This window comes from Ranitomeya variabilis, chromosome 2 (genome assembly GCF_051348905.1).
Source record: "Ranitomeya variabilis isolate aRanVar5 chromosome 2, aRanVar5.hap1, whole genome shotgun sequence".
Classification (NCBI taxonomy): Eukaryota; Metazoa; Chordata; class Amphibia; order Anura; family Dendrobatidae; genus Ranitomeya; species Ranitomeya variabilis.
Genome location: NC_135233.1, coordinates 329666631 through 329694006, shown reverse-complemented (window position 1 = coordinate 329694006; position 27376 = coordinate 329666631). Strand labels below are relative to the sequence as shown.

The following is a 27376-nucleotide window of genomic DNA, read 5'->3' as shown; positions in this document are numbered from 1 at the left end:
TTTGTCTGCCCCTGTGTTGCGCCAGCCTGATGTTTCTCTTCCCTTTCAGGTTGAGGTCGATGCTTCCGAGATCGGAGCGGGGGCGGTTTTGTCGCAGAAAAGTTCCGACTGCTCAGTGATGAGACCTTGTGCGTTCTTTTCGCGAAAATTTTCGGCCGCCGAGCGAAACTATGATGTTGGTAATCGGGAGCTTTTGGCCATGAAGTGGGCATTTGAGGAGTGGCGTCATTGGCTTGAGGGTGCCAGACATCAGGTGGTAGTTTTGACTGATCACAAGAATTTAATTTATTTGGAGTCTGCCAGGCGCCTGAATCCTAGACAGGCACGTTGGTCGTTGTTCTTTTCCCGGTTTAATTTTGTGGTCTCGTACTTACCGGGTTCTAGGAATGTGAAAGCAGATGCTCTTTCTAGGAGTTTTGAGCCTGACTCTCCTGGGAATTCTGAACCTGCTGGTGTCCTTAAGGATGGAGTGGTTTTGTCTGCTGTCTCTCCAGATTTGCGACGTGCTTTGCAAGAATTTCAGGCGGATAGACCTGATCGTTGTCCGTCTGGTAGACTGTTTGTTCCTGACGAGTGGACCACTAGAGTCATCTCGGAAGTTCATTCTTCTACTCTGGCAGGTCATCCGGGAATTTTTGGCACCAGAGATTTGGTGGCTAGATCCTTCTGGTGGCCTTCCCTGTCTCGAGATGTGCGTGTTTTTGTGCAGTCTTGCGATGTGTGTGCTCGGGCCAAGCCTTGTTGTTCTAGGGCTAGTGGGTTGTTGTTGCCCTTGCCTATTCCGAAGAGGCCTTGGACGCACATCTCTATGGACTTTATCTCGGATCTCCCTGTTTCTCAGAAGATGTCTGTCATCTGGGTGGTGTGTGACCGTTTTTCTAAAATGGTTCATTTGGTGCCATTGCCTAAGTTGCCTTCCTCATCTGAGTTGGTCCCTCTGTTTTTTCAAAATGTGGTTCGCTTGCATGGTATTCCGGAAAACATCGTTTCTGACAGGGGTACCCAGTTCGTGTCTAGATTTTGGCGGGCAGTCTGTGCCAGGTTGGGCATTGATTTGTCCTTTTCGTCTGCATTCCATCCTCAGACCAATGGCCAGACGGAGCGAACTAATCAAACTTTGGAGACTTATTTGAGGTGTTTTGTGTCTGCGGATCAGGATGATTGGGTTGCCTTTCTGCCGTTGGCGGAGTTTGCTCTTAATAATCGGGCTAGTTCTGCCACTTTGGTTTCTCCTTTCTTTTGCAATTCAGGGTTTCATCTGCGTTTTTCATCTGGTCAGGTTGAATCTTCGGATTGTCCTGGAGTGGATGCGGTGGTGGATCGGTTGCATCGGATTTGGGGACAAGTGGTGGATAATTTGGAATTGTCCCAGGAGAGGACTCAGCAGTTTGCTAACCGTCGTCGTCGTGTTGGTCCCCACCTTCGCGTTGGGGACTTGGTGTGGTTGTCTTCCCGTTTTGTCCCTATGAGAGTTTCTTCTCCCAAATTTAAGCCTCGGTTCATCGGTCCTTATAGGATTTTGGAGATTCTTAACCCTGTTTCCTTTCGTTTGGACCTCCCGGCATCTTTCGCTATCCATAATGTGTTCCATCGGTCGTTGTTGCGGAGATATGAGGTACCGGTGGTTCCTTCTACTGAACCTCCTGCTCCTGTGCTGGTGGAGGGTGAATTGGAGTACGTCGTGGAGAAGATCTTGGACTCCCGTATTTCCAGACGGAGACTTCAATATCTGGTTAAATGGAAAGGCTATGGTCAGGAAGATAATTCTTGGGTAACTGCCTCTGATGTTCATGCCTCGGATTTGGTTCGTTCCTTTCATAGGGCTCATCCAGATCGCCCTGGCGGTTCTTGTGAGGGTTCGGTGCCCCCTCCTTAAGGGGAGGGTACTGTTGTGTATCCGCTTTTTGGGCTCCCCTGGTGGTTGCTGGTGGTACTGGTGACTTGTTTGCACTTTGCTTCTTCTGTTCACCTGCTTCCATCAGTGTTTGGGAGTTTCCTATTTAGCCTTGCTCTCCAGTCATTTCCTTGCCGGTCATCATTTTAACCAGAGCCTTCGGTTGCATGTTCCTGCTACTAGTCTGCTGATCAGCTAAGTGGACTTTGTCCTTTTGTTTTGTACCTTTTGTCCAGTTTGCAGTTTTTGTAATTCTCTGTAGCTGGAAGCTCTTGCGGGCTGAAATTGCCACTCCTGTGTCATGAGTTGACACAGGAGTCTTAAAGTAATTTCAGGATGGTTTTTGAAAGGGTTTTCAGTTGACCGTGAAGTCCTCTTTTGTATCCTTCTGCTATCTAGTAAGTGGACCTCTCTTTGCTAAATCTACTTTCATACTGTGTATGTCTTTTCCTCTTAATTCACCGTTATTACATGTGGGGGGCTGCTATCATCTTTTGGTGTATTTCCCTAGAGGTAAGCCAGGTCTGTTTCTTCCTCTACCAGGCGTAGTTAGTCCTCCGGCTGGCGCGTGGCATATAGGAAGCCGTAGGTATGCTCCCTGGCTACTGTTAGTTGTGTGGTAGATTTAGCTCACGGTCAACTCGAGTTTCCATCACCCGAGAGCTCGTTCGTTACTTATGTGTTTTTTACGTTCCCTTGCCATTGGGAACCATGACAGATTACACACACAAGGAAATATACAGCAGAAGGGGATCATCAACATAAAAGTGTCCAATACCAAATAATTACAATATGTGCACATTGTGTAATAAATCAGGTACCTACAGAATCGTCATTCTGACCTAGATTAACCGTTTTATGTAATTCTATGCTGGGTAATTCAGGGATATGAAAAAAGGTAAGCATGGAAAGAAAATAGGGAAAAAGTAGAAAAGGGAAACAAAGGAAAGATTAAAAAATGGTGTGGAGGAAAGGGGGGGGGGGGGGGAAAGAGGCAAAGGGCAGGGAGAGACACCCTGCATATCTGCCATAACTCCAACACCAAAGATGTTTTACTTATTTAATCAGCTCCAAAAATGGGGCCCATATTTAAAGAAGAACTCCCAATATTTTTTTATTAGCTAATTCTTTCTATATATGTATATAATGTAGTATAGGCGCTTTACTATCCTTACCGATCGCTGTCTTCCCCAGTTTCAAGCACCACTCTGGTCCTCTTCTTACTCATGTGACTTCTATTCCAACTTTTACAATGTAAGCCTATCGAGCATCAGAACGAGGCGACTTCCAGCTCACGCATAAACCCCAGTGTGAACTAACAAGTCAGAATGGAAGGTATGTAAGTGAGAAAGAGACCGGAGTGGCGCTGGAAACTGGGGAAGATGGCGAAAAGTATGATAACAGACTTATGTAATGTGACCGCGGGAGGTAGCCATGGCCGAGCTGCTTCTCCAAATCGCCCCATCACTCTACAGGAAAACCGTGTCCTAGTCCTAATGTGCTATTATGTGTGGGGTGGATCACACTCACTTGTAGGCTGCAAACCTTCGTCTACAGGACTCCATCTTCTTGGGTCACCGAACATAGATCAAGGGACACCTGACTCGTTTCAACAACCAAAAGTTTACTGGACAGTTCAAGTTCATCAGATTGCAACATGCAGTATTGGGCACCACACTTACCGTTCCTTGTTTCGTTAAAACTGCATGCAGTCAGCATGTCTATCCGTTCCTCCTGGACTATCTCCATGTTCACTGGCTCTCTCAGCCCCTGGGATTTCTCAGCCAGTCCCACATTCCACCTGGGATCCATTACTTCCCCTTCTCATGGTTGCACATCAATTGTCCCCTGTACGCCAGAGGATAAGGCACTCTCCAAAGTACCTTTACCGAGCCCTGAGCTCCGGTTATTGCCTAGAAGGGATTCTAGAAAGGCCTTCCACTACCATGAACAATAGATACTTGCTACACTAGCAGCCCACTGCAGTTGAACTTGACATTGGCTACTGTAATTTCTTATTTGACTACCAGGATGAAGTCCCTTTTTACTGGACTTGTCCCTCCCCCTATGGGCCCAACCTTTAACTGTGTCTATCCATACAGTATGTACTAACCCTATTGCCTTATATGATGTCCTATATCCTAATCTTTATTTCTACTGTATGCTCTACACTACCATATCACAGTCTATTCACAATATACACTAAAACCGCAGTACCTAGTTCACATTTCACATAACACATTGTATGTAGAAAACGCACAACATGATATACTGGATACAATGGGTATCTTCTGGAACACGACTGTACAGTCCACCACTCTTACGCTACATTGCATACACACACAGGTTTAGCTCATAGACAATTATCGGAAGTGCTTCTTTAAAGGACTAAAGTAAGCCCAACTTGATAGTCCTTATCTTTATCCTCTGCCATAATGTTCCATTCAGTAGAGATGATCCATCTCAACCATCCATTACCTATGGAGGGTATTTTTCCATTGATTTTTTTTCCCATAGCACTATGTTAAGAGTTTTCAAATCCTAGGAAGCAATGTCAAATCTCTAGGATAATTGAAGGAGGGGGGTTAAAGCACTGGGACTCCCACCAATCTTGAAAAATAAGAGGGAGACCCCCCTCGTTCAGCACTGCATACCCATTTACAGCTTTCTTTTATGCTCAACTGTACAGGGAGCTGCAGATGGTCCAATTCACTTCCATAGAGATGCGAGCTGCAGTGGGTGGTCGGGTTCCAAGTTTAGGCCCCCCACTGACCATTACCATGTCAATCAGGCAGTATTGCGATGACAAGTATAATCTCTATTAAGAAGCTGGAAGCAAATTACACAGGATTTCACTATTGAAAAATAGTTGATGGTTAAAGTTCACCTCCTTCCCCTACCTGCGCACTGACTCACACATAGGTCACAGCGCACACCCACAACATTCTCCCATAGAAGCCTTCAGGAATGTCAGACGACTCTGGAGAAAATGATTACATGTAAAATGTTTAGGAAAAAAATATTTTCCCTCACTCTTTCCCCCAATGGCAGATATTGCAGGTTAGTCTGATGGTTAATATAATCAAGTTGAAATTTTACTGGTACTTCATCAAAATTAAATTTCTTTCTATTGGAACAAGGGATGACATTTACTAAAGACTACCTAAATTAATAGGACAGGGTGAGTAAAAATGTATACATTTATTAGGAAGCATTGATCCCATAATTGATTTGTTATATATTTGCTTATCCGTGTGCCAGAAAAGCATGGGATCCCTAGATTTGAAATATAATTTATGTAATTTTTTAATGTAAATTCAAGTCAATTAGTCAGGTTATGTGAAGCCATACTCCCTCCAACTAAGCCCTACCTGATTTTTTTCTTTATTTTGTTTTATGTCTCAAAACATGAACAAAGTTACAAAATTTGTATACCAAATTTGTTTTTTTCAAACCAGAAAACTGAGTGAAGTTGCTTAATAAATCCTCTCAATATCGGAAGTAAAGAATTCACAGGAAAAAATTCCTTACTCCTATAGCAATATGCATGTAGTGTTGTGTGCATTTGTTCAGATAGTCACCGATCTCGGTTTCCTCCTATTCCCAGTTCTGATCCTCTTCTGAACCACGTGACTGGGACTAGCCGGCTCACACCACACTGCATCCTCTCTGTGAACTGGTAGTTCCTTTCCCAATATAAGATAATGAGACTGAGGTATCACTAAAGTGGAAGTCTTTGCTTAAACGCTTGTGACAATGGACTTTAGTGCAATGTTAAATCCAATTGTAACTATAATGTTACATTATGTAATGAGTGGCATTTCTCCATCCAGTGGAAGATGGCAATTAACAGTTTGCTAATTAAATTTGACATGTATGTTGCCCTGGGAAAGCTTTGCTTTAGCTGATTAATAACTGTGCACGACAAGACAGCTGCAAACTGATCAACCGGGCTACTTCAATTCACATTCCAGATTTACCGTGTGACTTCCTAAAAAAGAAAGAGACCAATTTTAACTTGTACATTGGGAGTCTCTTATAGTGATGGGCGAACCTGTGGATGTTCGGGTCAGGCAGGTTTGGCCGAACATCTAAAAAAAATTTGGTTTGGGTACCCGATGGGTACCTGATGGCTTGGATACCAGAAAAATATGACGTAGGGTCCCCCCATAATTTCAAACCAGCAAATTCTACACATACAGCTGCGGGCTGATATTAATAGCCAACGAACAGGCTGCAGGAAATTATACCTCCTCCCAAGCTAAGAACATCAGTCCTCAGCCGCCCCAGAAATGGCGAATCAATAAGATGTGCCAATTCTGGCGCTTAGCTTCGCTCTTCCCACTTGCACTGGTGCGGTGGTAAGTGGGGTGATAATTGACAATAGTAAAAATAGTCTTCACCTAAGGTACACAATGTGTCCTTATATAAGGAGAATAGAACCACTCAAAAACATAATACATGCCGATCGAATAAATGGTTTACCACTCTAAATCAAAGATAATCCTAGTACTCCCTGTCTTGTCACATGATATAATACTACCTGACAGCGGAGGCTGGCACCCTAGAAAATACGAGATTGGCACCCACTCTCACTGGCGGCTCTCCCTCTTTCACCCTATATGGCTCTTTTATATCTAGATGGAAAGGTGTGAATCTATAGGAGAGGTCAAAAGGATGAAAAACTTATACTATTATAACAGTCCAGCATATCTAATAAAGTGTATATTGGAGATACTGTCCCATATGAGGACATCTGGTGCTGGAACAATTAAGCTCAAAGAGATGACCCTAAATATGATAATCAAAAAATGGTGGACTAGCTGTAGAGGTGTAAATAGTACAGGTAGTATGGGTAGCGAGTTTGAACGTGCCTTTAATAATATCCTAAAATAAAATAGATCAAAAATATATTTATCCTATTTGTTCCCTAATTGATCCACTATCTGATAATGCCAGACTGCGGAGGTTGGCACCCTTTCAGATATGAGATTGGTGCCCCCGCTTGTTGACGTCTCTACCTCTCTTACCCTGTTGAATGAAAGAGATGATACAACACATGTATCATACTAAAGATCCCATAATGATGAGGTTGCTGACCCTCATGGAAGCAGCCACTATACAATAACAACTCATAATATGCAAGTCATTTCAGAGGCTCAGGGAATGCAGATAACATTAATGGTGTAAAAGAAATAGGGAACTTATCGCTGATAGTGCCTCTGCCTCGACGCGTTTCCCCATCCATTTAGTTCCTCAGTAGGCTTGATATATGGATATTTAAAAAAAACCTGCTGGGAACAGCACAGGATGATTCTGGCATGACAGCTATTTCGGTTGACTTTCCCATACATAGGAGCGCTAGTTTGGCCGAGTGCTCCTGTGTTCTCTATGAGAAAGCTTATCTCAGGCAGAACAATGCGATTGGTAGGCCAAAATCAGACATGTCTGATTTACTCAGCATTAACGTACCTTTACTCATATGTCATCAGTTTGGGGTATAGAAACCTGATGACAGGTTCTCTTTAAAAAAAGAAAATCAATTAACTAAATATAAATCATGGCATCCTGTCTAATAAATAATAAAAAAAAATGCTGATGCACATTCCTAATAATATTCCACTAAAACTTCCCGAACCAGATCTCATCAACAGAGCAGAGATCAGTCCACAGTCTCTACTGGTATAATCAATGGGCAGAATACGGTTACACTGCTAGAAGTAAAGAGTTATGGAATCAGAAGAACTCATCAATAATTACAATGAGAAACTCCTTTTGAAAATAATTTTCCATGTGAAGATAATGTCCACCTCTGCAGTAATGTATATTTATAGAGGAGGAGGCTCATGTGTGACTCAGTAATACCAGGGTAGAGCACAGCGATGTGCACTGGTTTGGATTAAATACCTAATTTAATCATGGTAAAAGCCAAAGAAACCCAGCTCTTAGGGTATCTTTACACTGCACGATTATCGGGAGTGAGTGTCCTAGGAATTCTCATTTCCCAATACTCATGCAGTGTAAACAGGCCGCCGATCACATGACGAACGAGTGTTTGCTCGTTGGGTGAAATGATTTTTTGGTTTGCTTAGAAAAGCATCATTCTTGGCAGCACATTGTCTTGTGTAAATGCAGCGCCCCAGAGTCCTGGTTGTTGCAGTACTGATGCTCCGCCGCTAAGGGGGGCTATGGTACGTCTGATGGCACTGAAGGAGTTCACCTGACCAGGTATCACAGACACCAATACACTTCACAGTCTGGCCTCCAGGGGGAGCTAAGGGCGCTATGTATTAGGCCACTCCTCACAGTCTGGTAAAACTGGGGGTTAGATAGGAAGTTAGTGAGAAGCTGACTGGGTTGGAGCCAGGCAACATCCTGTGGCAGAGGGTGTTGCAGGGGAAGATTCAGGGGGGTCACTGTCAGGGGTGGGATCCTGACAGAGGCCTAGCGAACAGAGAGAACGTTACGGGACCGCGCCTGCACGAGATAGCGGCGGTGCCCTAAGAAAGGACAAGAAGCGAGGTTTATTGTGCTGAGTGAGAAACGAGATCAACGCAACAAGGAGAAATACCAGTAGGAGTCGTGCTGCAAGACGAGGCAACATCTTACTGAGGCGCGCAGCCGGTGGCCGGAACGCCGAGGAAGTATTGAGCTCCAGGCCTTACTTCAAACCTACGGCAGGACAGTCAGTTATAGGCGGGCTGTCTCACTCAATTCACCTAAGAAGACATAGGGGGCAACAACTGGAGAGGGGCGACACTAGGGTCCCGGAAGAGCTCCGAGCCTACCCGTCATACGGGTGCGTCCTAGCCATATGATCTGGGGGACGAAGCAGAACATCATAATCGAGTTGTGAGGGAACTTCAGAAACAGACACAACAGTTGTGGGGACAATCCCGTAAGCACAGCAGGGGAGGACCACAACACACAAGCGCTAGAAGGTAGGCACAGATTTCCACCTGCAAAGGGAACTCTGGAGGTGCCATCGGACCGGCCGGACTTGCGCAGCCCGGTTAACTGTATTCCGGACTGAGGATCCTGGGGCCTTCAGTAAAGAGGTAAAGAGACTGCAACCTGGTGTCCTCGTTATTTACTGCGACCCGCATCAATACAGCATCACCACCCACACCTTTCATTGGGCGCCCCTCAGCAGGGTCACGGACTGGGTCTAGCCACCGTGACAACCCCAGAGCAGAGACTCAGAGGCCCGGTACCGGGTACCCCTCGGCCCTGCGGCAGTGGGGACGCTACATAAACAGAACCATGGCCACCTCTACCTCTATCTATTAATGGTCGCTATGTATGTATATTAAGTGTGGTCGGCCCGTGTAAACAAACGGCCACCAATCGTCAAAGGAGTACCTGATTGGTGGTCATTTACAACTGCAAGTCTGGTGGTGAACATCTATCTTAAGTGCTCGAAAACGTATTTCTGTTATCACACATTTATTTTTTTGTCTTTGTATCAGAGAGGATGGTGAGTTTAGAAAGCAGGGGGAGCGAAAGAAGTGGCTTCTAATTGGAGAAAGAAGCAGATTTCTCCAGTACGATATATTACAGAGTTTCTTTTATTTGTCTGTACTATTGATTTACATTATGCTTTGTTTCTTGAAATGACAGTGATTACTTAAAGATCTACTAAGAATTGTCTCCAAAATATAATTACTTATATAGTAGTTGGGATAGTCACTTTTGAAACCCTTTGAGTACTTTGATACACTAAAAAAATGGAACTTGTAGACTTGACTTCTGCTAGAAAGTTGGGTCCTATTGGGGGCATTTGGGACACTTCTGAACACTTTTGGTAATAAGTTATATTTAGAAAAGTCATCAGTTTGTGGCGGCACATTGATTTCTTAAATAAAAAAGTCAGCCACAGACTGGTGTAAATAAGTAGTCTTTATGTGCCCACAGCCCTAATGCAGACCTAAGTGACCTCATGGTTACAGACTACAAACAAACCCTTTAATGCTAACCTACCAAATATGCATAGCAAAAAGTAGAGTACAGATTATTATTATTATTTATTGTTATAGTGCCATTTATTCCATGGCGCTTTACATGTGAGGAGGGGTGTACATAGTAAAAACAAGTACAATAATCTTAAACAATACAAGTCACAACTGGTACAGGAGGAGAGAGGACCCTGCCCGCGAGGGCTCACAATCTACAAGGGATGGGTGAGGATACAGTAGGTGAGGGTAGAGCTGGTCGTGCAGCGGTTTGGTCGATCGGTGGTTACTGCAGGTTGTAGACTTGTCAGAAGAGGTGGGTCTTCAGGTTCTTTTTGAAGGTTTTGATGGTAGGTGAGAGTCTGATGTGCTGTGGTAGAGGGTTCCAGAGTAGGGGTGATACGCAAGAGAAATCTTGTATGCGATTGTGGGAAGAGGAGATAAGAGGGGAGTAGAGAAGGAGATCTTGTGAGGATGAAAGAAAGTATGACCCCAGGCTTAAATTACAAACAGTAGTTTGTAGTCTGTAACACATGGAGACACATAGGCCTGCGTTGGAGCTGTAAACACAAAACGGCAGCGTGAATTTGATGAAGATATGATAAAGTTGCGCAACGGAATTCATGAAACTTAGTGTATACAACATTCTTCTGAATGCAGACAATCCTCTGTGACGATGGCCACTCTCAGAAACTTTTATCCACCACCCACTCATTACACTTAAAACTAAATGTCTTTTATCAGTTGCTACAGACCATAAATCCACTCTCAACAAACAGTCATGTTAAAAAGATCATAGTCCACATAGTGTTCATCTTCCTGCATTCTTATAGAGCTGAGCTGGTGTAAAGTCTACAGACTTCAATATTCCATTCTTGGGGTCTGCCTTTATGATCGACTTCTCGACAGACCATGATAACCTGAAGACCTATGCAGGTATTTGTTTTACGACTTGTTTTGCAGGGCTTTTTATACCTCGTTATTTGCTTCTTACTACTTTCCACGTGGACACTTAAGTAACTAGTTTGGCCGTCTACAATGTATGAAATCACATTAGATTATTCGGAGAAATTCAATGTATCTGTCTAAACTAATATATATGCATACATATAAAAACCTTCCCACTTATGCCCTATGTCAAAAATTTTTATATCTTAAGGGAAAACGTGAGAAATAGATAGTTGAAGTTTTTTAAAGCTTTTATCTGTAATCCCATTAAATAATTTTAATCATCCTCTCCCTGGCCTGAAATGGCAGCTTGCAGAAATACGGTACATTTCTACTGACAATATGTGAAAAACGATATATTGTAGATAGAGTGTTCCTTTAAAAGCTCAGAGCAGTTTAACTGGATCCAAAGTAATTAAAGTAATGTTGATTATACACATAGGCATCAAACTGAAAACAGCAAATAATAGTTATGATTTATGAATATATTATAAAATCAAGGCTAATCCACATCATTCGCTAGTGCTGTGAAAAAAATAACTTCATGGACAACATATCTGTTTAGTAGCGCATATGCTAATGTTCACATGTGGTCAAAATTGTTGGCACCCCTCGTTTACTGACAGAAAAACCCACAATGGTCACAGAAATAACTTGAATTTGACAAAAGTAATAATGAATAAAAGATCTATGACAATGAACAAATGAAAGTTAGACATTGCTTGTCAACAATGCTTCCACACGATTTAAAAAAAATAATGATTCTCATGACATAGGCCTGGACAGAAATGATGGAACCCTTAACTTAATATTTAGTTGCACAGCCTTTTGCAGCAATCACTGCAATCAAACAATTCCTGTAACTGTCAATGAGACTTCTGCACCTCTCGACAGGTATTTTGGCCCACTCCTCAAGAGCAAACTGCTCCAGTTGTCTTGTGTTTGAAGGTTCCCTTTTCCAGATGGCATGTTTCAGCTCTTTCCAAAGATGCTCAATAGGATTTAGGTCAGGACTCATGAAAAGCCACTTCAGCATAGTCCAATGCTTTCCTCTTAGCCATTCTTGGATGTTTTTAGCTGTGTGTTTTGGGTCATTATCCTGCTGCAAGACCCATGACCTGCGGCTGAGACCAAGCTTTCTGACACTGGGCAGCACATTTCTCTCTCAAATCCCTTGATAGTCTTGAGATTTCATTGTGCCATGCCAGATTCTAGACACCCTGTGCCAGATGCAGCAAAGAAGCCCCAGAACATAACAGAGCCTCCTCCATGTTTCACAGTAGGGACAGTGTTCTTTTCTTGATATGCTTCATTTTTCTGTCTGTGAACATAGAGCTGATGTGCCTTGCCAAATAGTTCCATTTTTGTCTCATCTGTCCATAGAACATTCTCCCAGAAGCTTTGTTGTGGCTTGTCAACATGTAGTTTGGCTAATTCCAATCTGGCTTTTTTATGATTTTTTTCAACAATGGTGTCCTCCTTAGTTGTTTCTTTGACTCACACAACGACGGATGGTGCGATCTGACACTGATGTTCCTTGAGCTTCAAGTTCACCTTTAATCTGTTTAGAAGTTTTTCTGGGCTCTTTTGTTACCATTCGTATTATCCGTCTCTTTGATTTGTCATCAATTTTCCTCCTGCGTCCACATCCAGGGAGGTTGGCTACAGTCCGATGGATCTTAAATTTCTGATTAACATGTGCAACTGTAGTCACAGGAACATCAAGCTGCTTGGAGATGGCCTTATAACTTTTACCTTTAACATGTTTGTCTATAATTTTGTTTCTAATCTCCTGAGACTGAGACAACTCTTTCCTTCGCTTCCTCTGGTCCATGTTGAGTGTGATACCCACCATGTCACCAAACAGCACAGTGAGTATCTGTAGCCCTATATACAGGCCCACTCACTGATTCCAAGATTGTAAACACCTGTGATGCTAATTAGTGGACACACCTTGATTTAACATGTCCCTTTTGTCACATTATTTTCAGGGTACCATCATTTCTGTCCAGGCCTATTTCATAAGTTTTATTTTTTAAATTCTGTGGAAGCATGGTTGAAAAGCAATGTTTGACTTTCATTTATTCATTTTCATAGATCTTTTATTTATTATTACTTTTGTCAGATTCAAGTTATTTCTGTGACCATTGCGGGTTTTTCTGTCATTAAACGAGGGGTACCAACAATTTTGACCACGTTTGTAACTGTGCGATATTTGAGGCAACCCAACTGGATAGGTGATGATAAATGTCAGAATGGTGGAGTTCTGATAGCTTGGACTTGATTTACAGATTGCTCTACGGGGTCTCTTGTCTTTTTACTACAAGCGCATCCACAATGGGGAAAAACTGTATGGAGTAGTGGTGCCCATTAGATGTAATAATGACTCAGAAAACGTTTTACTCGAATACAGTATGTCATGGGAAGAATAATGATTTGACTTGTTTGATATTCAGAGCAAGAATCAACTGGACAGCACAATTTCACTAATAGAATCTCCATTTCACAAAAGGTGCAACATTTTTTAGTGAAATCCAATTTAAAAAATTATTTTTAGCCCCAAATACATGCAGTTACTACATACAAAAATGGCCTTGAAGGAGTTCATATCCTTTAGGCTTTATTAAAGGGAACTTGATTGGAAGCAAGCAGCTACAGGGGTAATACAACTTAATTTTCTCTCTGTAGCTGTTGTTACAATTAGGCTACTGAAAATGTTTAAAACTGTATTTATCTGTAGATCACTACTATGTCTGCAGGTAAATACCATTTTTTTTGCTGACAGGTACCCTTCAACTTTAATCTGCTAAACATCTTTAAGGATGGAAATACCCCACTGAAGTGTCTAAAAGTGCTTGAAGAGAACTTGTCAGCAGAATTTTAGACCCTAAACTAACATCATCCATGTAAAGCATCTGAAATATTTTTATATATATATATATATATATATATATATATATATATATATATATATATATATATATATATATATATATGCTTGTATTGTAAAGCTGTGCCTCCATTTTCTAGGAATCCATTGGCAAATATTTTTACAAATGACCTTGCAAATACCGAGGCTTGGCTTGCTCTTACAGCTCCGATTTCTCCAGCCCTTTTCTCCTCCCACTGCCGGTCTCCTGCCTGTGACTGACAGGTCACTCTTCTCTGTGATCTGATCCCCTACCCGAGATCTCGCGCAGGCGCTGTCATTGCCCGGGGTGACACATGAACAGATCAATGGTCCAACTCTCACAACCTCATCATGACCTTACTGCGCATGTGCTACCTGAGCTAGATATTAGGGAGCAGGTCACAGAGAAAAGTGAATTGTCAGTCACTGACTGGAGGCCTGCTGTGGGAGGAAAAAGAGGCTGGAGAAAGCAAAGAGCTGTAAGTGCAACTCCAGCCCCTGCACTTTTGTTCTCATTCCTAGAAAAAAGTGGCATGGACTTTTAATATAAAAGTATGGCCGTCACCAACATTTCAGATAGTTTACATAGATTATGTTAATTTAGGGTCTTAAAACCTGCCGACAGATTCCCTTTAAGAACTCATCATTTGAAACAACAAAAATTCTATCTTTATCCTATAGAAGAAACCTCATATAGTGGGAGAGTTAGGGGAATTTATGGTTTATGGAGAACTATGGACACATTGCTCACTATAACTCATCTTCGCATAAATTGCAATGGAGAGTGCTCCCACAAGGTCAAATATTAGCTGCTTCATTTCTGCTTTGTGGACAGGGTACATGAAGTGATGGGTATTACGGTGAGGCAAAGACCCCCATCATCAGTGCGCCCTCTAAGTTGTGTCCATTGGAAGTGAAAAAGTGAAAACAATATAGTAATGAGAATCTACATCCGCATTAACAGCTTTCCCTGTTTGTAAGGTCTATAATTTGTGACTATTATTTCCAGAGTGCACAGCATAGTGGGAACTGTGGCCCCATTCTCCTAATTCACCAGGTTCAAAGTTAAAAGACTATCAGAAATATGTGTAAGGCCTCCTTCACATGAACTGGTGATTCCTGTACTGGAAAAACTAGTACTGGTGAGATCCGTGTCCATGTGCCATCTGTATGCACGTATGTAACATCCGTGTGTCTATTTGCTGTCAGTGTGACACATATGGATTGAAATGCAGCATAGAAATTAAAGAGTTTTATGTATTAACCCCTCTCTGACCTTAGACGTACTATCCCGTCGAGGTGACCTGGGCCTATCTGACCCTCGACGGGATAGTACGTCATATGTGATCAGCCAGGGGTTAGGGTTAGGGCTAAAGTTAGGGTTGGGGCTACGGTTAGGGTTGGCGCTAGGGTTAGGGCTAGGGTTAGAGTTGGAGCTAAAGTTAGGGCTAGGGTTGGGGCTAAAGTTAGGGTTAGGGTTGGGGCTAAAGTTAGGGTTAGGATTACATTTACAGTTGGGATTAGGGTTGGGATTAGGGTTAGGGGTGTGTCAGGGTTAGGGGTGCGGTTAGGGTTACCAATGGGATTAGGGTTAGGGGTGTGTTTGGATTAGGATTTCAGTTAGAATTGGGGGTTTCCACTGTTTAGGCACATCAGGGACTCTCCAAACGTGACATGGCATCTGATCTCAATTCCAGCCAATTCTGTGTTGAAAAAGTTAAACAGTGCTCCTTCCCTTCTGAGCTCTCCCATACACCCAAACAGGGGTTTACCCCAACATATGGGGTATCAGCATACTCAGGACACATTGGACAACAACTGTTAGGGTCCAATTTCTCCTGTTACCCTTGGGAAAATACAAAACTGGGGCTAAAATATAATTTTTGTGGGAAAAAAAGATTTTTTATTTTCACGGCTCTGCGTTATTCACTGTAGTGAAACATTTGGGGGTTCAAAGTTCTCACAACACATCTAGATAAGTTCCTTGGGGGGTCTAGTTTCCAATATGGGGTCACTTATGGGGGGTTTCTACTGTTTAGGTACATCAGGGGCTCTGCAAATGCAACGTAATGCCTGCAGACCAATCATCTAAGTCTGCATTCCAAACGGCGCTCCTTCCCTTCCGAACTCTGCCATGCGCCCAAACGGTGGTTCCCCCCACATATGGGGTATCAGCATACTCAGGACAACTTGGACAACAACTTTTGGGGTCCAATTTCACCTGTTACCCTTGGGAAAATACAAAACTGGGGGCTAAAAAATAATTTTTGTGGAAAATTTTTTATTTTTATTTTCATGGCTCTGCATTATTAACTGTAGTGAAACACTTGGGGGTTCAAAGTGCTCACAAGTCACAACACATCTAGACAAGTTCCTTGGGGGGTCTAGTTTCCAATATGGGGTCACTTGTGGGGGGTTTCTACTGTTTAGGTACATCAGGGGCTCTGCAAATGCAACGTGACGAGTGTAGACCAATCCATCAGGACAAATTGGACAACAACTTTTGGGGTCCAATTTCTCCTTTTACCCTTGGGATAATGCAAAACTGGGGCTAAAAAAAAATTTTTGTGGAAAAAAAAGGAATATTTATTTTCACGGCTCTGCGTTATAAACTTCTGTGAAGCACTTGGTGGGTCAAAGTGCTTACCACACATCTAGATAAGTTGCTTAGGGGGTCTACTTTCCAAAATGGTGTCACTTGTGGGGGGTTTCAATGTTTAGGCACATCAGGGGCTCTCCGCGACATGGCGTCCTATCTCAATTCCAGTCAATTTTGCATTGAAAAGTCAAAATGGCGCTCCTTCCCTTCCGAGCTCTGCTGTTCGCCCAAACAGTGGTTTATCCCCACGTATGGGGTATCAGCGTACTCAGGATAAATTGCACAACAACTTTTGGGGTCCAATTTCTTCTGTTACCCTTGGGAAAATAAAAAATTGGGGGCGAAAAGATCATTTATGTGAAAAAATATGATTTTTTATTTTTATGGCTCTGCATTATAAACTCCTGTGAAGCACTTGGTGGGTCAAAGTGCTCACCGCACATCTAGATAAGTTCCTTAGGGGGTCTACTTTCCAAAATGGTGTCACTTGTGGGGGGGTTTTAATGTTTAGGCACATCAAGGGCTCTCCAAACGCGACATGGCGTCCTATCTCAATTCCAGTCAATTTTGCATTGAAAAGGCAAATGGCGCTCCTTCCCTTCCGAGCTCTGCTGTGCGCCCAAACAGTGGTTTACCCCCACATATGGGGTATCAGCGTACTCAGGACAAATTGCACAACAACTTTTGGGGTCCAATTTCTCCTGTTACCTTTGGTAAAATAAAACAAATTGGAGCTGAATACATTTTTTGTGAAAAAAAATTAAATGTTCATTTTTTTTAAACATTCCAAAAATTCCTGTGAAACACCTGAAGGGTTAATAATCTTCTTGAATGTGGTTTTGAGCACCTTGAGGGGTGCAGTTTTTAGAATGGTGTCACACTTGGGTATTTTCTATCATATAGACCCCTCAAAGTGACTTCAAATGTGATGTAGTACCTAAAAAAAAATGGTGTTGTAAAAATGAGAAATTGCTGGTCAACTTTTAACCCTTAACTCCCTAACAAAAAAAAAAATTTGGTTCCAAAATTGTGCTGATGTATAAAGTAGACATGTGGGAAATGTTACTTATTAAGTATTTTGTGTGACATAACTCTGTGATTTAACCCCTTCACCCCCAAGGGTGGTTTGCACGTTAATGACCGGGCCAATTTTTACAATTCTGACCACTGTCCCTTTATGAGGTTATAACTCTGGACCGCTTCAACGGATCTTGGCGATTCTGACATTGTTTTCTCGTGACATATTGTACTTCATGATAGTGGTAAAATTTCTTCGATATAAGTTGCGTTTATTTGTGAAAAAAATGAATATTTGGCGAAAATTTTGAAAATTTTGCAATTTTCCAACTTTTAATTTTTATGCCCTTAAATCACAGACATATGTCACGCAAAATACTTAATAAGTAACATTTCCCACATGTCTACTTTACATCAGCACAATTTTGGAACCAAAATTTTTTTTTGTGACGGAGTTATAAGGGTTAAAAGTTGACCAGCAATTTCTCATTTTTACAACACCATTTTTTTTTAGGGACCACATCTCATTTGAAGTCATTTTGAGGGGTCTATATGATAGAAAATACCCAAGTGTGACACCATTCTAAAAACTGCACCCCTCACGGTACTCAAAACCACTTTCAAGAAGTTTATTAACCCTTCAGGTGTTTCACAGGAATTTTTGGAATGTTTAAATAAAAATGAACATTTAACTTTTTTTCACACAAAATTTATTTCAGATCCAATTTGTTTTATTTTACCAAGGGTAACAGGAGAAAATAGACCCCAAAATTTGTTGTACAATTTGTCCTCAGTATGCTGATACCCCATATGTGGGGGTAATCCACTGTTTGGGCGCATGGCAGAGCTCGGAAGGAAAGGAGCGCCATTTGACTTTTCAATGCAAAATTGACTGGAATTGAGATGGGACGCCATGTTGCATTTGGAGAGCCCCTGATGTGCCTAAACATTGAAACCCCCCACAAGTGACACCATTTTGGAAAGTAGACCCCCTAAGGAACTTATCTAGATGTGTGGTGAGCACTTTGACCCAACAAGTGCTTCACAGAAGTTTATAATGCAGAGCGGTAAAAATAAAAAATCATATTTTTTCACAAAAATGATCTTTTCGCCCCCAATTTTTTATTTTCCCAAGGGTAAGAGAAGAAATTGGACCCCAAAAATTGTTGTGCAATTTGTCCTGAGTACGCTGATACCCCATATGTGGGTGTAAACCATTGTTTGGGCGCAGGGCAGAGCTCGGAAGGGAAGGAGCGCCATTTGACTTTTCAATGCAAAATTGACTGGAATTGAGATGGGACGCCATGTTGCATTTGGAGAGCCCCTGATGTGCCTAAACATTGAAACCCCCCACAAGTGACACCATTTTGGAAAGTAGACCCCCTAAGGAACTTATCTAGATGTGTGGTGAGCACTTTGACCCAACAAGTGCTTCACAAAAGTTTATAATGCAGAGCCGTAAAAATAAAAAATCATATTTTTTCACAAAAATGATCTTTTCGCCCCCATTTTTTTATTTCCCCAAGGGTAAGAGAAGAAATTAGAGCACAAAAGTTGTTGTGCAATTTGTCCTGAGTACGACGATACCCCATATGTGGGGGTAAACCACTGTTTGGGCGCATAGCAGAGCTCGGAAGGGAAGGAGCGCTATTTTACTTTTCAATGCAAAATTGACTGGAATTAAGATGGGATGCCATGTTGCGTTTGCAGAGCCCCTGATGTGCCTAAACATTAAAAACCCCCACAAGTGACACCATATTGGAAACTAGACCCCCCAAGGAACTTATCTAGATGTGTTGTGAGAACTTTGAACCCCCAAGTGTTTCACTACAGTTTATAACGCAGAGCCGTGAAAATAAATTCTTTTTTTTTTCACAAAAATGATTTTTTAGCCCCCAGTTTTGTATTTTCACAAGGGTAACAGGATAAATTGGACCCCAAAATTTGTTGTCAAATTTGTCCTGAGTATGCTGATACCCGATATGTGGGGGGGAACCACTGTTTGGGCGCATGACAGAGCTCGGAAGGGAAGGAGCGCCATTTGGAATGCAGACTTAAATGGATTGGTCTGCAGGCGTCACGTTGCATTTGCATAGCCCCTGATGTACCCAAACAGTACAAAACCCCCACAAGTGACCCCATATTGGAAACTACACTCACCGGCCACTTTATTAGGTACACCATGCTAGTAACGGGTTGGACCCCTTTTGCCTTCAGAACTGCCTCAATTCTTCGTGGCATAGATTCAACAAGGTGCTGGAAGCATTCCTCAGAGGTTTTGGTCCATATTGACATGATGGCATCACACAGTTGCCGCAGATTTGTCGGCTGCACATCCCAAAGATGCTCCATACAAGGCAGGATGGATACATGCTTTCATGTTGTTTACGCCAAATTCTGACCCTACCATCCGAATGTCGCAGCAGAAATCGAGACTCATCAGACCAAGCAACGTTTTTCCAATCTTCTGCTGTCCAATTTCGATGAGCTTGTACAAATTGTAGCCTCAGTTTCCTGTTCTTAGCTGAAAGGAGTGGTACCCGGTGTGGTCTTCTGCTGCTGTAGCCCATCTGCCTCAAAGTTCGACGCACTGTGCGTTCAGAGATGCTCTTAGGCCTACCTTGGTTGTAACGGGTGGCGATTTGAGTCACTGTTGCCTTTTTATCAGCTCGAACCAGTCTGCCCATTCTCCTCTGACCTCTGGCATCAACAAGGCATTTCCGCCCACAGAACTGCCGCTCACTGGATTTTTTTTCTTTTTCGGACCATTCTCTGTAAACCCTAGAGATGGTTGTGCGTGAAAATCCCAGTAGATCAGCAGTTTCTGAAATACCCTTCTGGCACCAACAACCATGCCACGTTCAAAGGCACTCAAATCACCTTTCTTCCCCATACTGATGCTCGGTTTGAACTGCAGGAGATTGTCTTGACCATGTCTACATGCCTAAATGCACTGAGTTGCCGCCATGTGATTGGCTGATTAGAAATTAAGTGTTAACAAGAAGTTGGACAGGTGTACCTAATAAAGTGGCCAGTGAGTGTAGACCCCCCAAGGAACTTATCTAGATGTGTTGTGAGAACTTTGAACCCCCAAGTGTTTCACTACAGTTTATAACGCAGAGCCGTGAAAATAAAAATTCTTTTTTTTTCACAAAAATGATTTTTTTAGCCCCCAGTTTTGTATTTTCACAAGGGTATCAGGATAAATTGGACCCAAAAAGTTGTTGTCTAATTTGTCCTGAGTATGCTGATACCCCATATGTGGGGGGGAACCACTGTTTGGGCGCATGACAGAGCTCGGAAGGGAAGGAGCGCCATTTGGAATGCAGACTTAAATGGATTGGTCTGCAGGCGTCACGTTGCATTTGCAGAGCCCCTGATGTACGCAAACAGTACACACCCCCCACAAGTGACCCCATATCGGAAATTAGACCCCCCAAGGAACTTATCTAGATGTGTTGTGAGAACTTTGAACCCCCAAGTGTTTCACTACAGTTTACAACGCAGAGCCGTGAAAATAAAAAATCTTTTTTTTCCCACAAAACTTATTTTTTGGCCCCCAGTTTTGTATTTTCCCAAGGGTAGCAGGAGAAATTGGACCCCAAAAGATGATGTCCAATTTGTCCTGAGTACGCTGATACCCCATATGTTGGGGTAAACCCCTGTTTGGGCACACGGGAGAGCTCGGAAGGGAAGGAGCACTGTTTTCCTTTTTCAACGCAGAATTGGCTGGAATTCAGATCGGATGCCATATCCCGTTTGGAAAGCCCCTGATGTGCCCGAACAGTGGAAACCCCCCAATTATAACTGAAACCCTAATCCAAACACACCCCTTACCCTAATCCCAACAGTAACCCTAACCACTCCTCTAACCCAGACACACCCAACCCTATTCCCAACCGTAAATGTAATCCAAACCCTAACCCTATCTTTAGCCCCAACCCTAACTGTAGCCCCAACCCTAGCCCCAACCCTAGCCCTTACCCTAGCAATAACCCTAGCCCTAACTCTAGTCCTAACTCTAGCCCTAACCCTAACCCTAATGGGAAAATGGAAATAAATACATTTTTTAATTTTTTTTATTTTTCCCTAACTAAGGGGGTGATGAAGGGGGGTTTGATTTACTTTTATAGCGGGTTTTTTAGCGGATTTTTATGATTGGCAGCCGTCACACACTGAAAGACGCTTTTCATTGCAAAAAATATTTTTTGCGTTACCACATTTTGAGAGCTGTAATTTTTCCATATTTGAGTCCACAGAGTCATGTGAGATCTTGTTTTTTGCGGGATGCGTTGACGTTTTTATTGGTAACATTTTCGGACACGTGACATTTTTTGATCGCTTTTTATTCCGATTTTTGTGAGGCAGAGTGATCAAAAACCAGCTATTCATGAATTTCTTTTTGGGGAGGCGTTTATACCGTTCCGCGTTTGGTAAAATTGATAAAGCAGTTTTATTCGTCGGGTCAGTACGATTACAGCGATATCTCATTTATATCATTTTTTTTATGTTTTGGCGCTTTTATACGATAAAAACTATTTTATAGAAAAAATAATTATGTTGGTATCGCTTTATTCTCAGGACTATAACTTTTTTATTTTTTTGCTGATGATGCTGTATGGCGGCTCGTTTTTTGCGGGACAAGATGACGTTTTCAGCGGTACCATGGTTATTTATATCAGTCTTTTTGATCGCGTGTTATTCCACTTTTTGTTCGGCGGTATGATAATAAAGCGTTGTTTTTTGCCTCGTTTTTTTTTTTTTTTCTTACGGTGTTTACTGAAGGGGTTAACTAGTGGGCCAGTTTTATAGGTCGGGTCGTTACGGACGCGGCGATACTAAATATGTGTACTTTTATTGTTTTTTTTATTTTATTTAGATAAAGAAATGTATTTATGGGAATAATATATATATATTTTTTTCATTATTTTGGAATATTTTTTTTTTTTTTTTTACACATTTGGAAATTTTTTTTTTTACTTCTTTACTTTGCCCCAGGGGGGGACAATACAGATCGGTGATCTGTCAGTTTGCATAGCACTCTGACAGATCACCGATCTGCGAGAAGTGCAGGCTGCTTCACAGTGCCTGCTCTGAGCAGGCTTCTGTGAAGCCACCTCCCTCCCTGCAGGACCCGGATCCGCGGCCATCTTGGATCCGGGTCTGGAGCAGGCAGGGAGGGAGGTAAGACCCTCGCAGCAACGCGATCACATCGCGTTGCTGCGGGGGGCTCAGGGAAGCCCGCAGGGAGCCCCCTCCCTGCGCGATGCTTCACTGCACCGCCGGCACATCGCGATCATGTTTGATCGCGGTGTGCCGGGGGTTAATGTGCCGGGGGCGGTCCGTGACCGCTCCTGGCACATAGTGCCGGATGTCAGCTGCGATATGCAGCTGACACCCGGCCGCGATCGGCCGCGCTCCCCCCGTGAGCGCGGCCGATCGCGTATGACGTACTATTCCGTCCTTGGGAAGTAGGGCCCACCCCACATGGACGGAATAGTACGTCTAATGACAGAAAGGGGTTAAGGGAATAAAAATTCAAAGTTGGAAAATTGCGAAATTTTTCAAAAATTTCCATTTTATTCACAAATAAACGCAGGAAATATCAAAGAAATTTTATCACTATCATGAAGTACGATATGTCACGAGAAAACAATGTTGGAATCATCAGGATCCTTTGAAGCGTTCCAGAGTTATAACCTCATAAAGTGACAGAGGTCAGAATTGTAAAAATTGGCCCGGTCATTAACGTGCAAACCACCCTTGGGGGTAAAGGGGTTAAGGATGTTCAAAGATAGAGATAGATACCGATGAGAAACATGATAGATAGATAGAAATATTTCAGTGCTTTGCATGCTTATTTTTCTGTACTTATAGTTATATTTAAAATAAATAGATAAAAAAAACTGCGCGAGGTCCCCAGTAATTTTCATAACCAGTTGAGAGAAAGCTGACGGCAAGGGGCTAATGTTAATAATCTGGGAAGGGGCCAATAGCCATACAGGTTCCCAGGCTATTAATATCAGCTCACAGCTTGAATATAAGACTAAGACTTGAACATAATTCTGAAGGAGATGCATACAATCCTGGAGGAGCTTTAAGGCCCAGATAAATATTAGCCTAAAGGCTGTCTAATCTATATGGGGGGGCATCTAGACTCCTCCCCGACAGCTGATGATAGGGGAGAGACATATTAGTTGGTGGGATTGCCAATGGCCAATCCTTTTATTCTCTGGGAGATAAGCCTCTGCCAGAGGAATCTGTTAAGGTATCATTCAGAAAATACATTAAGAGTCAAGCTTTCCTGTGTATGGGGGATTCAGGAACAGTTGCTGTCAGTTCAGCAGACAGCTATCTAATATATATGGGGCCTTTATTTTCTGCACTGGCTGTTATAAACTGCAGCAGATTGTGCCACCATATGTGCTTGTACCTCACTACACAACTCTTCCATTATGTTTATCTACTCATAAAAAAACACTGAAAAATGGTGAATATAGAAAACAGAAAGATAAGGAACCACAAATATACTGTATATAAATTACAGTAAAGAGAATGATAATGGGTTCTAAAACATGAGCAAACGATAATGAACACCCAACTTTCATACCAATAGTATTCACATAATATGTAAAATTCATGAATAGGAACAATGACATTGAGTCCATTATTAATACTGCAATATAGCGAGGCTTATTACCGCCAAACAACCGCTGGTTACTAATCATTTCAAAATTACAGAATACCTCAGCGTTGGTGCTTTGAAATTCAGTCTCAATCTCATAAGGACCAAAACACTCGCTCTTCTCTCATCTGGAAAAACACTTTTCACTTCATAAAATATGACTTTCTGCAGAGTGACGTGGATGCATTTGCAACCAGTAAATAGTAGTATTCCTATATACCTTGTAGCATAGCGCCTACTACGTGTCTTGGGGGACACTCGCTTGGCACGGGATTAACGCACTCGGGCACGGTTTTCTGTTGGTGCCGCACAGCTTCTCGGATACCTCTCTTCACCAGAGGCATCCTTCAGACGTTCACACTCAGTCCTTCCTTTTCTCTGACCCCGGTCAGTACAACACGAATCTCCATTCGTTACCTGCCATTGCTGCACAGGTTCTCGGATACCTCTCTTCACCAGAGGCATCCTTCCGACATTCTCACTCTGGCTCCGGTCAGTACAACACGGATCTCCATCCGTTCCACAGTCTGGTCTGTGCGAGGTCCAGAGCCCCTGCCATGTGCTCTTCAGGGAGCCGACACTCCCAACACATGGGACTCTCTCCAGGACCTTCCAGCACAGACCATTCAGATCCACACTCAGAGCCCCTGTGACCATCCCTCAGTCACATTATATACTACTAACCACTCCCCTAGATGGGAGTGTGTATGTGTGGCTAGTTTGTCCTGCCCATCTCACACAACCAGCTGTTATGATCCTAGTGGCTGAGGATCACAAAACGGACTAGCTAAGTTTATGAACATAGACACGAGCTCTAGGGAGGTGGTAACTGGACTGACCGCAAACCTGATCCTAACCAACACACTAAAGGAAGCCGGTGAACGTGCCTAAAATCCTGGACGTCTCGACGCAGCCTGAGAAACTATCTACTCCTGGAGGGAAAGTAAGACCTCACTTGCCTCAAGAGAAATCACCCCAAAGATATAGGAAGCCCCCAACAAATAATAACGGTGAGGTAAGGGGAAAACACAAACGTAGAAATGAAAACAGATTAAGCAAATGAGGCCCGCTAATACTAGATAGCAGAAGACAGATAGGGAACTGTGCGGTCAGTAAAAAACCCTATGCAAAATATCCACGCTGAGAATACAAGAACCCCCACACCAACTAACGGTGTGAGGGGAGAAACTCAGCCCCCTAGAGCTACCAGCAAGCGAGGAAATCACATATTAGCAAGCTGGACAAGAAAACAAAAATAAACCAAGAAACATATGACCACTGATGGTCAAAAAATGAACCAAGCAAAACTTAGCTTCTCTTGAAGAGACTGATAACGAAGGACTGCAGGAGAGCTCCAAAATAGCACTGAAGACATTGACAGCAGGCAACAACTGAGAGTCCAGGTGAACTAAATAGGAAACCAGCTAAGAGATAACGAGAGCTGATCCTGCCTCAGACCTGCAGAATGACACAAAGAACCACCAGAGGGAGCCCAAAGACAGCACTCACACAGTACCAGTTGTGACCACAAGAGGGAGCCCAAAAACAGAGTTCACAACAGTACCCCCCCCCTTGAGGAGGGGTCACCGAACCCTCATCAAAACCCCCAGGGCGATCAGGATGAGCCACATGGAAGGCATGAACCAAATCGGCCACATGAACATCAGAGGCGACAACCCAGGAATTATCCTCCTGACCATAGCCCTTCCACTTAACCAAATACTGAAGCCTCCGTCTAGAAATACGAGAATCCAAGATCTTCTCCACCACGTACTCCAATTCGCCCTCAACCAGCACCGGAGCAGGGGGTTCAACAGAAGGAACCACAGGCACCACATACCTCCGCAACAAAGACCTATGGAACACGTTATGAATGGCAAACGACGCTGGGAGGTCCAAACGAAATGACACCGGGTTAAGGATTTCCAAAATCTTATAAGGACCGATGAAGCGAGGCTTGAATTTAGGAGAGGAAACCTTCATAGGAACATACCGAGAAGACAGCCATACCAAATCCCCAACAAGAAGTCGGGGACCCACACCGCGACGGCGGTTGGCAAAGCGCTGAGCCTTCTCCTGTGACAACTTCAAATTGTCCACCACATGGTTCCAAATCTGCTGCAACCTATCCACCACAGAATCCACCCCAGGACAGTCAGAAGGCTCAACCTGACCCGAGGAAAAACGAGGATGAAAACCAGAATTGCAGAAAAAAGTCGAAACCAAAGTAGCAGAACTAGCCCGATTATTAAGGGCAAACTCGGCCAATGGCAAAAAAGTCACCCAATCATCCTGATCAGCAGAAACAAAACATCTTAAATAAGTTTCCAAGGTCTGATTAGTTCACTCGGTTTGACCATTCATCTGAGGATGGAAGGCCGACGAAAAAGACAAATCAATGCCCATCTTAGCACAAAAGATCCGCCAAAATCTGGACACAAACTGGGATCCTCTGTCAGGCACAATATTTTCAGGGATGCCGTGCAAGCGAACCACATTCTGAAAAAATAGAGGAACCAAATCGGAGGAGGAAGGCAACTTAGGCAAGGGCACCAAATGGACCATTTTGGAAAAACGATCACACACCACCCAGATGACAGACATTCTCTGAGAGACTGGAAGATCCGAAATAAAATCCATGGAAATGTGCGTCCAAGGCCTCTTCGGGACAGGCAAAGGCAAAAGCAAACCGCTGGCACGAGAACAGCAAGGCTTAGCCCGAGCACAAATCCCACAGGACTGCACAAAGGAACGCACATCCCGCGACAAGGAAGGCCACCAGAAGGACCTAGCCACCAAATCTCTGGTACCAAAAATCCCAGGATGTCCTGCCAACACCGAAGAATGAACCTCGGAAATAACTCTGCTGGTCCATCTATCTGGGACAAACAGTCTCTCTGGTGGGCAATGGTCCGGTCTATCCGCCTGAAATTTCTGCAGCACTCGTCGCAAATCTGGGGAAATGGCAGACAAACTCACTCCTGTTGTGAAATTGGATTTTGGGCTCCCCCGGTGGCCACTGGTGGAATTGAACTGGTGTGCATCATCCTCTCTGTTCACCTGTTTCCATCAGGATGTGGGAGTCGCTATTTAGCCTTGCTCCTCTGTCACTTCCATGCCGGTCAACATTGTAATCAGAAGCCTTTCTGTGCATGTTCCTGCTGCTAGACAACTCCCAGCTAAGTTGGACTTTAGTCCTTGTTTGTTTTTGCATTTTGTTCCAGTTCACAGCTGTAGTTTCGTTTCTGTGTCTGGAAAGCTCTTGTGATCTGAAATTGCCACTCTGATGTTATGAGTTAATACTAGAGTCTTAAAGTAATTTCAGGATGGTGTTTTGATAGGGTTTTCAGCTGACCATGAAAGTGCCCTT

At 43.1% G+C, this 27376-nt stretch overlaps 1 protein-coding gene across 2 annotated transcripts in view; it reads left to right on the top strand.

Annotated features, from left to right (window-relative positions):
- The first annotated feature begins 10640 nt into the window (after window positions 1–10640).
- Window positions 10641–27376, top strand: part of ADGRG4 (adhesion G protein-coupled receptor G4) — a 153114-nt gene continuing 136378 nt past the window's right edge. For both annotated transcript variants that reach the window (XM_077285287.1, XM_077285286.1), the window contains exon 1: window positions 10641–10782. In XM_077285287.1, the coding sequence (XP_077141402.1) occupies window positions 10737–10782 (46 nt within the window). In that variant the 5' untranslated portion in view covers window positions 10641–10736. The remainder of the gene's footprint in view (window positions 10783–27376) is intronic.